This window comes from Siphateles boraxobius, unplaced genomic scaffold (genome assembly GCF_051911475.1).
Source record: "Siphateles boraxobius isolate OS27281-9 unplaced genomic scaffold, OSU_SipBor_1 18, whole genome shotgun sequence".
Lineage (NCBI taxonomy): Eukaryota > Metazoa > Chordata > Actinopteri > Cypriniformes > Leuciscidae > Siphateles > Siphateles boraxobius.
Window position 1 is genome coordinate 12483928 of NW_027508788.1, and position 14683 is coordinate 12498610.

Below are 14683 nucleotides of genomic sequence, written 5' to 3' on the forward strand. Positions count from 1 at the left end.
TTTAATGCCAATTCAATATTATAATCTTATCAGTTAACGGATAATAATCGATTAACGAGCGCGGTGGATAATAATCGATTAACGAGCGCGGTTGGCGATCGGGAAAATTAACCGAAATGAGCATCCCTAATTTTTGTATTTATTTAATTTGTATTATTTCTTCCCCAAGCTCATAAAATAAATTTGGGTCACACATAAGTTGACAGGGTTGGTTGGAAACCGGAACCAAACAAATTTTTTTTTTTATGCCTTAAGAGTATCCAGCACTCCTAATGATTATTAGTGCATTTTGGGTAATAAAATAAACATTACTCCTGTATAGCAATTTGACATAAACATATCATGTTTATTGATAATCTATCAATATTTCTTAAAATGTGCAAACTTTTGAGCTAAAGGCCCTTAGGGACGTTGTTTTGTCAAGCATTTTTATGACGAATGTACAGGAGATTTTTCTCTGAATAGGAGCGGCTGATGCTCATGTTTCAAACAAAAGGTATCGACTCCGTTTTTCGTATTTGTAACACCTGACACATAATAACAAATTACGGTCACTAAGATTTTGAGAGTAAGACAGGTGTCAAAATTTGAAGCTTGAATCTTAGATCTTTATAATGATAATGATGTATAATTTATCATGGTGGTTACATTACATCTAACTGTAACTTTGAGCTAATTTAAACAAAGAACGCTTCAGTGTTCCGGCGTCCTCGTGAATGTTCATCTGAGATGATTTGACAGATGCCAGCTCTTCTTAGTGATAACTGATTTCTGACTAATTTGGTTCTTTAAGCAGATTTGATTTAAAAATATCTGGATTAAGTTGTCTGAGATTACTGCTTGTTCTTGTGTCCATTGGAAAGGCCAGACATATTGCTCCTCAAAACCATGAACAGCAATCCAGTGATTGGCTGGCGGCAAGACAGCAACTTATTGACATATTAAAAAAGAGCATCACGCACTTTACTTCCTGGACCTTAATAAGGAAACAGCCAAGCCACCTAATGACATAAAAGTTGTAACAGATAAATGAAATGTACTGTTTGCTACATGATTCCCAACTGATTCCCAATTATTTCCATTATTTCACGATTTATAGTATTTGTACAGGCTTTTCATATTATTTGAATGTTGTAAATAACAATTAATTAGCCTACATTTTAGCTGTGAAACAGATTTGTTAGATGTAGCAGTAATGAGTTTTTTAAGGGTGGTGCTTAAGATATTGTTGGTCATTCAGTGTTTCTGTAAAAAAAAAATATATATATATATATAAATTAAATAGTAATAATTAATAAAAGATAATTCTACTACTAATATTAACAATATGCAATGCACTAAGAATTGATGAGCTTCTGAATTCATGAATATTAATCACATTTTCAGCGTTCGCTCGAACTGATTTGCTGAAATTAAAACAGTGATGAGCGCCAGCCAATGCGAATGCCGTTTGCGCATAATTTGCGACCAATACCAGAGAAACCGGCATATCTTCTATTTGTTCTTTAAAGCTGAATAATTCCAAATGAACTTATTTTGCCGTTTCACAACCAAACATACACAAAAAAGTTATAAGGAAATAACGCAAGATTATTGATTAATTGTTATTAAAAACCATTCAATGCAAACTGTCTTTGCGTTAAATAGGAGAAAAAGAAAAAATATTACGGAGGAGGAAATTATTGGGGAGAGGTGGGGAGCAAGGATTGTGTTCTCCAAAGAGAGTTGGGGGTAGATAAATAATTTTGCAATGTTCTGCTGCTGCGGCTGGTTAAGCAAATGTTTGTGGTTTGTTTCTGTTTGTTATAATTGTAAATATTTCTATTAAAATACTGATATTCTTATCTACAACTCCAGTGTTGGGAAAGTTCACTTTCTACATGAACTAGTTTACTAGTTCACAAATTTTAAAATGAACTAGTTCAGTTCATAGTTCATACTTACATTTTTTTAACTAGTTCATAGTTATTTGTTTTCAATATGTTGCTGCAAACTATTATTTTTCAAAAGTATTGCCACAGCCCATATTGAACCACAGACAGCGATTATTTTATCGGCGGGCAAAGTTTATACAGACATGTAAGATTTTCCCATCCTCACCGACATTGTCATAAAACTCGTTTAAATGATCATACAATTCATCCTTGCTGCTTTGTCGACTAAATGCTGCTTTTTGTTTTGATGGCGCATGCGGCGGTGCGACACTGGTGGCTGGTGTTGCCAGATTGGGTGTTTTCCCGCAACATATTAAGGCCTGTTCATGGTGTGTTTTATCCGGGGTTTCGTCTGGAAGGCTCTAGAAATCTGGCACCCAACTGAACGAAGTTAAACTGATAGTGCTGCCGTTCACAGACACCAGAATGAACGAGTTCACAGTAACGTTCATCAGGCGGTAATACAGTACGTTCAGTTCACATTCGCCCAAAATATGAACGAGTTCATGAACGCGTTCAGGCACAACACTGTATAACTCCTCCCCAGGCTTCCCGCTGGACTGTATCTTGCTCTCTCATTGGCTGTAGGTCATCGCCAATGTTGTTTTCAGTCAGAACACATTCCACATATCAGGATTTGAATCTCAATACGGGTCCAGATATTTAGCATGCCAAATATCCAACAGGCTTCGGTGACGCATCTGCGATTCTCTCAGATTGAGTCTTTGATAATTCACACTGTGTGATTGTCACTCCTGTGAAAGTGTAAAGGTTCCGGTTTCAACCATTTATCAGCGATTTCGTAAAATCGTGCTTCATTCTCTCTCTCTTTTGTTGCGTGTGGGTGATTCTTTAATTGGAGATACATTTGAAGTCCGAAGCCATTTATTTTTAACAGCTTTACCAAAATTTTACTCCAAAAACACATTTTATTTTATTTTAATTCTTTTTAAGAGTCACAAAATGTTAGTGTAAAACTAGAAAATAGTTGATTTTAAAAGCTATTTCATGATGCTGAAAGTCATTATATCATACTGTCCTTAGTGGGTGGTATTTTTTTCAAACAAGGGTAAAATATGCATTAAACATGTTTTAAATTACACATTTCTGGTTGGGGTTTTAATTATTTTGTTTATAAATTATTATTGGTGACAGTTTCCAAATTATGCTAAATTAATTTGTTTAAAAGTAACTTTTATTGTTGAAAAATACCAATCCATAAATCCTGTGTCAATTCTGTTACAACATGTTATCGTCTCTTATTAATTTTGCTTATCTGTCGCATCAGTATCCTAAACAACGCAAGATGATGTCACTTCCCTTTTGGTATTAAACTCTGAAGAACTAGGAGGTATGTGTTTTGTTCTCTCTGAAGCCATTTAATCTTACAGGCACTTGCACCAAGAGTTCTTATATAACATGTCAAAACTGTTTCATCAATCTCATAGGGAAAGCAAAGTTCAAAGATATTAACAAAAGGAAGTATTTAAAAGTTTTTAAAATCATCTTTAGTATCAGGCCATGTGTTCTTAGCCTTTATGCTAGCATACGGTGTTATTAGTAAAAAAATGCTAAAAATGTCAACTCTGTTACTGTCAATTCTGTTACCAAGGTACGGTAAAAGAATTGACCAATGCCTTGGTTACAATCACACAATGATGCAAACACACACAAAAATGCATAATGTGTGTTTATAGCCACACACACACACGCACGCACGCACGCACGCACACACACACACACGCATGCACGCATGCACGCACACACACACACACACACACACACACACACACACACACACACACACACACACACACACACACACACACACACACACACACACACACACACACACACAGATCAATTGGGTTATTCTACCATGATCAGAGGATTTCAACACACAGACACACACATGCACCCTCCACCCAAGCATGTGTGGTTAATTGTCATGCTACCGTACAATAATATAATAATAATGTAATACAATGTAATATAATGTAAAAATGTGTGCCTCAGGCATGCCACTCTCTGCTGTGGAGAAACAGAGTAGATATCGAGCGAGACGTGATGCCACCCCGGAGAGAAGAGAGGAGAACTTAAAAAAGGATAGGGAAAGATGGAGGCACAAGAAAGAAATGGGAAGAGTCAGATTGGTTGCAGACTTAACACCAAGAGAGAGGAGGAGACTTCAGAAATACTGGAGGAATGCCCAGGCTGCCAGTCGAGCCAGGCGAGAGCAGTGTAGAGACCTGGAGGTCAATGAGACTCACGTGAGGGTCAAGTGCATGCACCAAATGTGACCCTGGATGACAAAATCAGTCATATGGGTCATTTTTTTTGAAATTGAGATTTATACATCACATGAAATCTGAATAAATAAGCTTTCCATTGATGTATGGTTTGTTAGGATACGACAATATTTGGCCGAGATACAACTATTTGAATTAATCTGGAATCTGAGGGTGCAAAAAATCGAAACATTTAGAAAATCGCCTTTAAAGTTGTCAATTTATGTTCGCGATTGTGCTGCATTAACTCACAAAAATATATACATTTACGGTAGGAAATTTACAAAATACATGGGACACGGCATGTAGAGATCCAGAGGGATATCTGGTCGAGTATTTCTCAATAACTCAGCAGTTATTTTCTTGTTATAGGCATGTTCTGGTTGGTTTGGGTCAATTCTGTTACCCCCGTCAATTCTGTTGCCAGATGTGTCAATTCTGTATTTAGTCTTTCATCTTGAATATTAATAATATTATTATTGATTATAGATACTGCAGCTAATATATTAAAATATTAAACTACTTAATATTGTTATTTTTATATTGTGGAAGAGTAAGATATATGTTATAGTTTTATCTCTACCCTGTAATGTTCAAGTAATTTGATAAAAAAAAACAAGTGCACCCTGTGGATAATCCACTATTGCCTGGGGGTGAATCTAATTTTGAAGTTGTATAAATATAACATTTAATATCTGTTTTAAAGGCCTGAATAAAAGGACTACATGAAAAATTAAACTAAAAAGATTTATAATTTTTTGATGTACTGTTACTTCTATATATTTGGTTGTTCGTCCGTAACAGAATTGACGAGAAAAACTATGAACAGGTGATATTTTGATAAAATAGAGAAAATAATAAACTATCTGTATTTGTATAGCACTGAATATATCAACTTTAAAGTGTTTTCAAGGTAATTCTTAAACAATGGTTCTGTATGAAAACCTTTTTTTTATTTTTTTTATTGAAATGCAAAATGTATCTCCAATTATAGAATCACCCGTGTGTGTGAGAAACGGCGATCTCAGCAAAGCAACGGCGAGCCGTGTGCCTTCACACTAGAGTTTACGGTACATACAGTTACTATATCCATTGAGATGAATTGAAATATGACAGATCGCTTGACGGAGAGTGAAACTATCAAGCGCTCAGACAGTGTTCAGCAAGTGAAAATATATCTTTGCTAAACTTATACTTAGATACTCGACAGTTAATGTATGCTAGAGGCTAAGAATATATTAGGCAGTGACTAATGATAGACATGATTTAGCCGCCCAGAGTGAAGTTTTAATTGCATAAGTGATTTACTCGCATTGGAGAGGGTTGATCAAGGGGAGGGGCAACAATGAAATCCAGCTAATTGAGTAATCCACGTACGAAGAATGGGCCCCTGGTGTCCACTACAGAGGACATAGCATAAAATATGTTTTCTCCAAAAAACTAAATTCCCACACAAAAAATGTCTGGTCCTCAGGAAGATATAACAATACATCAAAAACTACATAGGCCTACTAGAAGACTCGGTAGTAAACTAGATGTGCTAAATTAAGAATGAAATTTATTTCTCTGTTTCTCTTTTGACCTTCTTTAATTGAATTTTGGGAATTTAATGTTGATTTTAGACCCAATAGAAGTGAATGAAGACAGACATCTGTTTCAAAAATCTCATTTCAAAAGTGAAGATGGAAATGCAGTCGTTTCAAAGACTGAAGAGAATTTCACACAAATACAAGCTGGAAAATCTGGAGTCAAAGGATCTTTCACCTGTTCTGAGTGTGGAAAGAGTTACATGCATAAACCAGACCTTAAGAGGCACATGAGAATTCACACTGGAGAAAATCTGTTTGCATGCACTCAGTGTGGAAAGAGTTTTATACATAAAAGAAACTTAAATGACCACATGAGAATTCACACCGGAGGAAAACCTTTCACCTGCACTCAGTGTGGAAAAAGTTTCACTTACAAAAGAAATCTCAATGATCATCTGCACACTCACTCCGGAGTGAGATCATTCAGCTGTGATCAGTGTGATAAAACATTTGTTGTGGCATCAGGCTTAAAAACACACCTTAAAGTTCATGCTGGTGCAAAGCCTCATGTTTGCTCTTTTTGTGGAAATAGTTTTTCTCTATTGAAAAATTTACAAGTTCACCAGCACATTCATACTGGTGTGAGACCTCATGTGTGCTTTGACTGTGGGAAGAGCTATAGTACATCGAGCAACTTAAAAACACACCAGAGAATACATACTGGAGAGAAACCGTACAAGTGCTCACACTGTGGAAAGAGTTTCTCTCAGTCAGGAGTCATGAAAGCTCATGAGAGAATTCATACTGGAGAGAAGCCGCACCAGTGCTCTTCATGCGGGAAGAGTTTCACCTTCTCCTCTAATCTACTGAAACATAAGAAAAAGCTTTGTTGTCTAAGTGAGCGAAAAGCTTGTGAAACAATGGCGACGTCAGTCCATTAAAACTCTGTGAATGTTCATGAGCTGTTCAATGATGTTACCGTGCGTTCACACCGCCGCCGGCGAGAACGGCAAAAATCGCTCTCGCCGCCCTGCCATTGACGCTGTAGAAAAGATTTGTGGACGCTTTGGTGCTCTGACGTAGATCGAATGCTTGGTCTTACTTTGCTAACAAAATTTGTGTGGTGTGGCTTTTGTGTTCATGGTCAACTGCTAGTCTAATTTCAACATGCAGTTTATAGGAGACGTTTACTAGACTTGGTCTTTAATTAACATTAACATTGATTTGTGTGCAGTCTACATTACAATAACGGTCCTGGTTGAAGTGTAGTCTTAATGCAATTGTGCGTAAACAGGGACAAGTCGTACAGCAATGGGAAACCCGCAACAGAAATTATTAACTTCTCCTCCATTTTGCTTGGAAACTAATGTGGTTTGAACCAAAGTTTACAGGATTACGTTCTCTGGAATCCTCTCACGCGGAAGACTTCTACATTCTGATTGGTTACCGCTGAACCGCGTCATAGCTTATTACCATAAAGTTGACCTGACTTCAACTCTCTTCGCCGCTCTCGCCGTCCAAGACACGCATCTCCACCCTCGCCGGAGCTCGTCGCCGGCTCACATTGAAAATGAATGACTTCTGGTAGGGGTGTCGAAATTAATCGTTTCTACGATGCATCGCGATGCAGACGAGGACGATTCGGTTATCGGTTCAGTAATAGACCATAACCGGTTATAATGTACTGACGCTTTTCTGACGTCATTTGTCACGTATGTGCTTTGTCGTGATACCATACACTGGCAGAGGGAGGCGAGATGTGCGCATAATTAAAAATGCTCCAGCTACTTTAAAAGCCTACATCTGGACACATTTCGGCTTTTATGAACAACCTGGTAAGCACGACCCTGGAGAAGACATGCGCTGTGTGCGCTCATGTCACGCACAAATAGAATAGGCAGGAGGTAATAGCTATATTAACTTGATAAACAATGTTAGCCGTGTTCACCCCGAGCTGTTACGCCTGGCAGAGCCGGACTGCTTTAGAGTAAGAGAATGAGCTTCAACATCACCCGAATCCGCAGCCAAAACAAATAATCCACCCGCCTCAATATTGTTCTCTGATTTAAGTATTCGCTGCCAGCCGATGGTGAAATTACAATTATTCTGTGGTGTATTAAAAATGATCGTCATCTTCAACAGTGAACTCTCGACGGTTGATGCGCACGCCTCTAATGGTGACGTATACACTGATGAATTTCTTTAAAACAAAATTGATTTGATAAAATTTTATTTTCTTAATGGCATAAACAGGCATTTGAAATGCAAACAGGAATGACACTGTTTCTGTCTCTGCGACTTCCCGAATAGACGAACACGCACGGATCACTTTTAAAGTAAATTTGAAAATTGAGGATGCGGTGCATCGAAATGCATTGTGATACCGAATTGAACTGAATCGATGACATGATAATCGTAACCGAACCGTGAGTCAGTGTAGGTTCACAGCCCTAACTTCCGGCCACTTTGACGCTCTCGCCGGCGCCGGTGTGAACGAATGGTCAGAAACTCACTCTTGAAGTGTGGATGAAAATATATTGAAATCAGTCAAGTTTGGTCATGGGTAGTTGATGGGGATTTATATGGCCAATAATGTTGTATGTAATGTGCTTATATCTATGAGACTTATTAATGAATAAATGAACTTCTGTTTACATGTAACCCAAACGGTTTTGAGATGGTAATGTTGATAAGGTTAAAATTAAATTTATTCATGCAAAAAACTCTTTATTAATAATAAAATAGACAGGTTTAGTGATTTGTAAAAAACAAATCTGTAAACTCAGAAACAGACAGTCTAGACAGGGAGACTAGGCCTATTCCAACAAGCTCTCTCAACCTAAACACAAATTTGCTTTCTTTCGTAATATGGGCTCATATGCTTTTCTGTACATAGTATGCTTTTATAGTAAGGTGTTTACTGTGTTTGGTCTTTTAATATCACTGTCTTAGTACATTAAGCCACATTAAGCATTTTCTTTATAACGGTTTTCTATGGGAGGAAAACGCTTAACGTAATTAAACACATTGCATTCATATTCTCGACTCATCTGCTTTTCTGTACATAGTATGCTTTATTAGTATGGTGTTTACTGAGTTAGGACTTTTAATATCACTGTCTTTGTACATTAAGCAACGTTAAGCGTTTTTCACGTTAAGCGTTTTAGAATGTCCCTAAAACGAATTGGAGTAAAAACATAATTCGCGCAAATGAGAACTCAAGACACGCACATGCATTTCAACATCTGACCTCTCTTACTTGTTATTATATTTCTTAATAGGCTATGCTATATTTTGTAGGGGTTGATCTTTGAGTGCTGTGATTGGATGGACTGGACGTTGTGGTTAATTCTGCTTTATCGTTTGTATAAATATGACCTTTCTTACTTAATAAATTTGAAAATGTTATTTCACTACACTGTCTCTGCGTCTGCTTTATCATTCATCTGAGATCTCGCACTGCTGCTGCCACACATCACAGGGCTTGAGGCGCCTATTTCCAACTGATGACTGATAGCTTTGAGGCTGCAAATAGTCTACCTAAAATTAATCTAACAGATCTGGGGGCTCGTACGGGATATTCCCAAGAAACATGGAACTGAAAATCATCCTCCATCACAGGTAAGTTGCTTTTAAGGTTTTCCTGTGGTGGTAGGATTGATTGTATTAGGTAGACGACTATGTAACCCTTGGGGGTTTGGATATCCCGTCCAACTGATGATTTGGATTCAGCTTTCGCTATCCGTAGAGCTTCAGTGACCAAAAGTAATGCATTCTTTTTTAAAACCAGATAGTTTGGCGTCCAGCTGGTTATTCTGTGAGAGGAAATATTATACCTGGTTGAAAACAACTCGTTCAAGTGTTTTCGCTATGAATGGTGGGAGAGAGACAGGTCTATAACTGTATTCAAGTGACATGTTTAATGTAGGTTTTTTAAAGCAGTGGGGATACCCAAGCCTGTTTGAATGTGGTAGGAAAAACACCAGTGCTGAGGGAAGTTTTGATGATAGTGCTGGTAAAAGTGTAGGCGAGATGGCTTGTAGAAAGTGTGATGGGATGGGATCTAGAGGGTAGGTGGTAGGATGACTGGAGAGAAGTTTAGATACCCTTGCCTCAGTGAGAGTAGGGGTGGGCGATATGAGCTAAAATTCATATCACGATATTTTTCACTCTCCAGACGATATCGATATTATATTGCGATATGAGAAAAAAAATTGGGGAAAAAATTGGAATCACATTTTAGTACACCTTAGTTAAATTAGAGGCAAAATATGTATTTTAACCTTATATAACTAGAAAAAGGTGAGGGATTACATTGGACATAGATCTGAAAATCTTTTTTATTGTGCCATTGTTTCTCTCAAAAAGTGCAAACGTGCAACACAAGGTAGGCCTGTATGATTTACATTAAATATTACATAAAATGAAATGAAATATTTAATGAACACAGGAGATAAAGAAAATGAAAGTATTTCACTACTTGGAAAATGCGGTAATTACAAACTCAAATATATTAAACACTGTAATGTTTTCAAAGAAATCTTCTGAAGCCTCAGCTAGAACCAACAACTTCCTTCATGTTTTTTTTTTTTTTTTTAATTGTGCAATTGTTTGTTGTCAAACAGTGCAAACCTGCAAAATGAGGTAGGCTCAAATTAAATAAAATACTGTATTTCAAGGAGATGAAAAATAAGGTCATTAACACAAAACTTAAATGTTAAACACTTGATGGTTCGGAAAAAAATTACTTTGAAAAGCTTAGTATCAACTTGAACTTCACATTGCATCAAATTCTTCACAAGTTCCGTGCCAGGAACACCAGCCTGTTGACCATTTCTGGCTTCAGTGCTGCCCTGCAACATGTGACGACATTGCCCCCAGTGCTGAATGCCCTTTCAGAGGGCGAACTTGTGGCAGGGATGCATAAGTACTTCTTTGCCAGACAACTCACACGTGGGAAATTAGATCCATGAAATTACCACCACTCCAAAGGATCAGTCTCACTGTCTGGTGCCATTGCCAGAATGTAGCTGTTTATCTCTTGCTCGATGATCTGCTTCTGTGAACATGAGGCAGAGGCAGATGCACTGCTGGTCTTCTTAAAGAAGCTTCCAAGGCTCTTCTTAGGCTTCTTGGCTGATGGTAATGGATCTGCTGGAGCCGTGGCTACTTCTCTCTCCCTTTCAGGTTGAACCTCTGCACGAGATGATTCTCCCAGGCCAGTGTTCTCCACCAGAAGGTCTTCAGTCTCTGAGGCAGCTCTCACCTTAATGTCCTCCAGCTTCTCAGTGGACATGTACATGTTCTTAAATCTTGGATCAAGAAATGTAGCCATGGTGAGTAGCTCATCTGTTGCTGGGTCAGTGTACTTGTCATTCAAGTAATTGAGAACCTTACTCTTGATCTCCTGGGTCAGTTCAGTATCACCCTCTTTTGGATTCAAAACCTCTGTATTTAACAGATGGATGACAGGCTTCAAATAGGACACGCTCACATATGCTTCTCCTGACAGGGCATCTGTAAATTCCTGAAGTGGTTTCAGTGCTGCTGTGACTGACTCCAGGACCATGATGTCTTGCCACGTAGGTGCAAGGTGCCGTGTCTTTTTGTCTGCTGCCAGGACCTGTGTGATTGCTTTCTCCTGCTCTAGGACTCTTTGAATCATCTGGAAACGAGATCCCCACCTTGTTGGGGATTCTGTGATGAGCTTGTGTGGGGGCAGGCCTCTTTCCATCTGTGCACTCATCAGGGCCTTCGTTTTTTTCCAGCTATAAGAAAATGTGCTAACTATCTTCTTGCACACCCCTGTGGCCCGAGAAATCCGTGTTTCATTTTGGACACTCCTCTCTGGAAATTGCACATAAGTAATTAAAATAATAGGGTGAAAAATAAACTACAATAGAATAACAAAATAAATATCACAGTAATTACAACCATGTAATTTACAACATGGACACTGACACACAACTCAGACTCTGCTTCACTTTCTGCTTCACTTTTAAAAGGGCTCTGGCCCTTTTGCACATCTTGCACTAATGTACACTAATGTTTAAACAACTTCAACTGTAAACATTTACACTGCCCTCACTTTTACTACTTGTATTTTACTGATCTCTTTTTATTTTTCCTATTTTTTATGTGTATGTGTGTATTTATATATTTGTATTAGTGCTGTCAATCGATTAAAAAATAACTACTTAATCACACGTTTTCTGTAATTTATCGCAATTAAAAACATCAGTTTTTCATATTTTTATATTGTAATAATTTCAGTTACTTAAAGACTGTATAATTTGTTGTAATTGCATCTTTTTTTATGAATGAAGGCCAATATCACTGATACTAATAATGATGTCTCTATGAATTTTTTAAAAAATATTAATGATAGACTTTAAACATTACAGTATAATTGTATTGATACCTGTATAACATGTGGGAAATATTGGCTATAATAAAGTTATCAAACACTTTATTTATTGACTTCACTGCTTAAACTATAAATTAAACGTAGATCTTATGTGCGCGATACTGGCGCACGTCTTTCTGTGTGCGTCTGACAGGAGGACATTCACAGACAGCGAGTTCTCGTGTCTTGTCACGGTTGAATTGTTTTAAAGCATTTGCATGAATAACAGCCTGATCATATGTAGGCCTACGCCAAATGATGATCGGAAAAACGGATGCTGTGTTTATTTTTAACGCGTTAAACTGAAGAAATCTTTTTATTATATTATATTGTTCTTATTTAATATTGTTGTTCTCCCTTTTTTCACTCAACAGTAAACCAAGACAAATTCCTTGTACATGCATGTATAGGCTACTCGCAGTAATGTGATTCAATAAATAGGATTCTAATTTCTAGATGAATGCTCAGATTAGAAGAGATTTCTTGTGAGCTGTATTTTTTCTTTATAATAAGCATCATAAATGTAGGCTTCAATCTAGAAACTTACCAATGGCATTGTGCAGCCTGTGTCCGAAACACCCAAGGTTTGTCCAGTTGTTCAGCTGCAGTGCTCTGATCATGTTTGATCCACTGTCGGTCGTCATACATACTTGACGTGACTCTTTTAAACCCCAACACGAAAGTGCATCCCTCAGACCCGAAGCGATTATTTCCCGGGTGTGGTCGTCAGGAAAATATGAAGTTTGCAGGCATTTGCTTTGCAGTTTCCAGTCAACGTCAATGTAGTGGATTGTGAGGCTAATGTACGGTTCTGTGGTACGGCTTGACCATAGATCGGCAGTGGTGGAGAAAAATGCAACGTTACTTATTTCGTTGTAAACTTTTTCCCGACATTCGGTGTAAAGCTGTGGCAGGCATGTTTGGCTAAAATATTTACGGCTGGGGATCTCGTATCTTGGTTCCAGAGTTTGAATCAACTTTCTGAAACCTTCTTTCTCCACAGTTTGAATGGGTACCATGTCCTTTGCTATGTGATGTGTTATGGCACTTGTTATGTCTTTCCACTTTTTGCTCGTCTTGTCATAACGAGTACCGGCAGCGAATGAAGACTCTATTGATTGCTGAGTCAGAGTGGGAGCCGTCTTCGGGCGTGCTCCGTCTCCGGGAAAATCTGTTGCACGCATTTGGGTGCATTCCTCATATTCGCGGACATGCATGGTTTTTAAATTAATAAAATAGATTACTGGTGTTTCCACCTTTGGCTGCAACAACACGGCGACACAACTTGCATAGTATTGTTTGTTGGTCGATGTCGGAGATTTTGAACCCAAACCAGTTCCATATGACAGAGGAACCCCCCTTCTTTTTAACCAATTCTTCATCGTGCTCTTCAATAGGACTTTCTGCTTGTTCGCTCATCTTGTTCACTTTTGCAGTGCCTATTATTAAATCTCGCTTATTATTGCTGCTGTGTGTTTGAGGAGCCGGGTTGTGCTCTATTAACTTGGACTGGAGTGTGGCCGTGCTCTGTTTGATTATTAATACCTGTGCATCGCGCGAGTTGTAGGCTACTAGACTAGAGGAAAAGTTTAAACGTTCAGTTCAGCTGCAGCCTCGATTCTGTATTGCCATTAGTAGTGCTAAAAGTTGGAAAGAGTACAAAATTTACCAAAACAATAAAACTGCGAAAAAAAAATATTTTTGAATATCTAACGGTATTCTCGGTATCGCTAAATCCATATCATGGCACAACATAATACCGGTAGTCACGTTCATACCGGTATAGCGCCCACCCCTAAGTGAGAGTAGATGAAGGGGGAGAGAGGATTTCAGGCTGTTGATGTGATTGAGCTGAATTCCTGTGTATGTGCAGCTGAGAACTGACTGTAGATGGTTGTAGACTGCTGATGGTTGTAACGGGGCTGAATTTTGAAAGGGCGCTGTATCAATAAGCTTGGCAATATCGGTTCTGCTGTCAGTACTGGTGAAATTAAGAAAATACAAGTAGGCTACTATTTATTATTGCTTTAAAGACGTTGTTTTAATTTTTTTTAAATCTCACCAGCCATTTCTATGTATAATAATATTAAACCATTTTTCTGTGATGCATTTTTGCTATTCGCAGTCCGAGTAGAGAGATCTCTCTCAAGCAGTGCCACAGCACGCACAACACGACAGCCCTGCTTAATGTGTGACGACGGAGGACAGAACTAATCATTCAAACGTAGCCTGGTTACACTTTACATCTGTGATATTAGTCTGATTTTATTTTAGTTTTCGGCTTCCAAAGATTATAAAAAATATATATTGAGGTAAAACCATTAAAAACTATAGCCGCATTCTGTTTAGCTCCTCTCCCTTCCCTTCGCAGCAGAACACTGTTATTTCTCCCTAAAACTCAAACTTAACGACATAATCAGCACGTTCGGTGATTATTATAAAATGCAGCCTAGCTACTGTTGCTAAATTGTGGGACGAGTTTAATAATAAAAAAAGCTATTAAAAGCACAAAAATCTGCGCAAGAG

The 14683-nt window shown here is 38.0% G+C and overlaps 2 protein-coding genes and 1 pseudogene across 6 annotated transcripts in view; all 3 read left to right on the top strand.

Annotated features, from left to right (window-relative positions):
• Positions 1–14683, top strand: part of LOC143741201 (uncharacterized) — a 267182-nt pseudogene that overhangs the window by 171049 nt on the left and 81450 nt on the right. The window lies entirely within an intron of this gene.
• Positions 1–14683, top strand: part of LOC143741181 (uncharacterized) — a 169932-nt gene that overhangs the window by 136726 nt on the left and 18523 nt on the right. The gene's annotated exons all lie outside the window — the stretch shown is intronic.
• LOC143741180 (uncharacterized) overlaps positions 1–14683 on the top strand; it is a 40388-nt gene that overhangs the window by 15114 nt on the left and 10591 nt on the right. For 2 of the 4 annotated variants that reach the window (XM_077233618.1, XM_077233617.1), the window contains one exon: positions 5845–9167. In XM_077233618.1, the coding sequence (XP_077089733.1) occupies positions 5845–6692 (848 nt within the window). In that variant the 3' untranslated portion in view covers positions 6693–9167. Of the gene's footprint in view, positions 1–3222; positions 3286–5844; positions 9168–14683 lie in introns of those variants that run through there. The other 2 variants (XM_077233619.1, XM_077233620.1) reach the window with 2 other exon arrangements.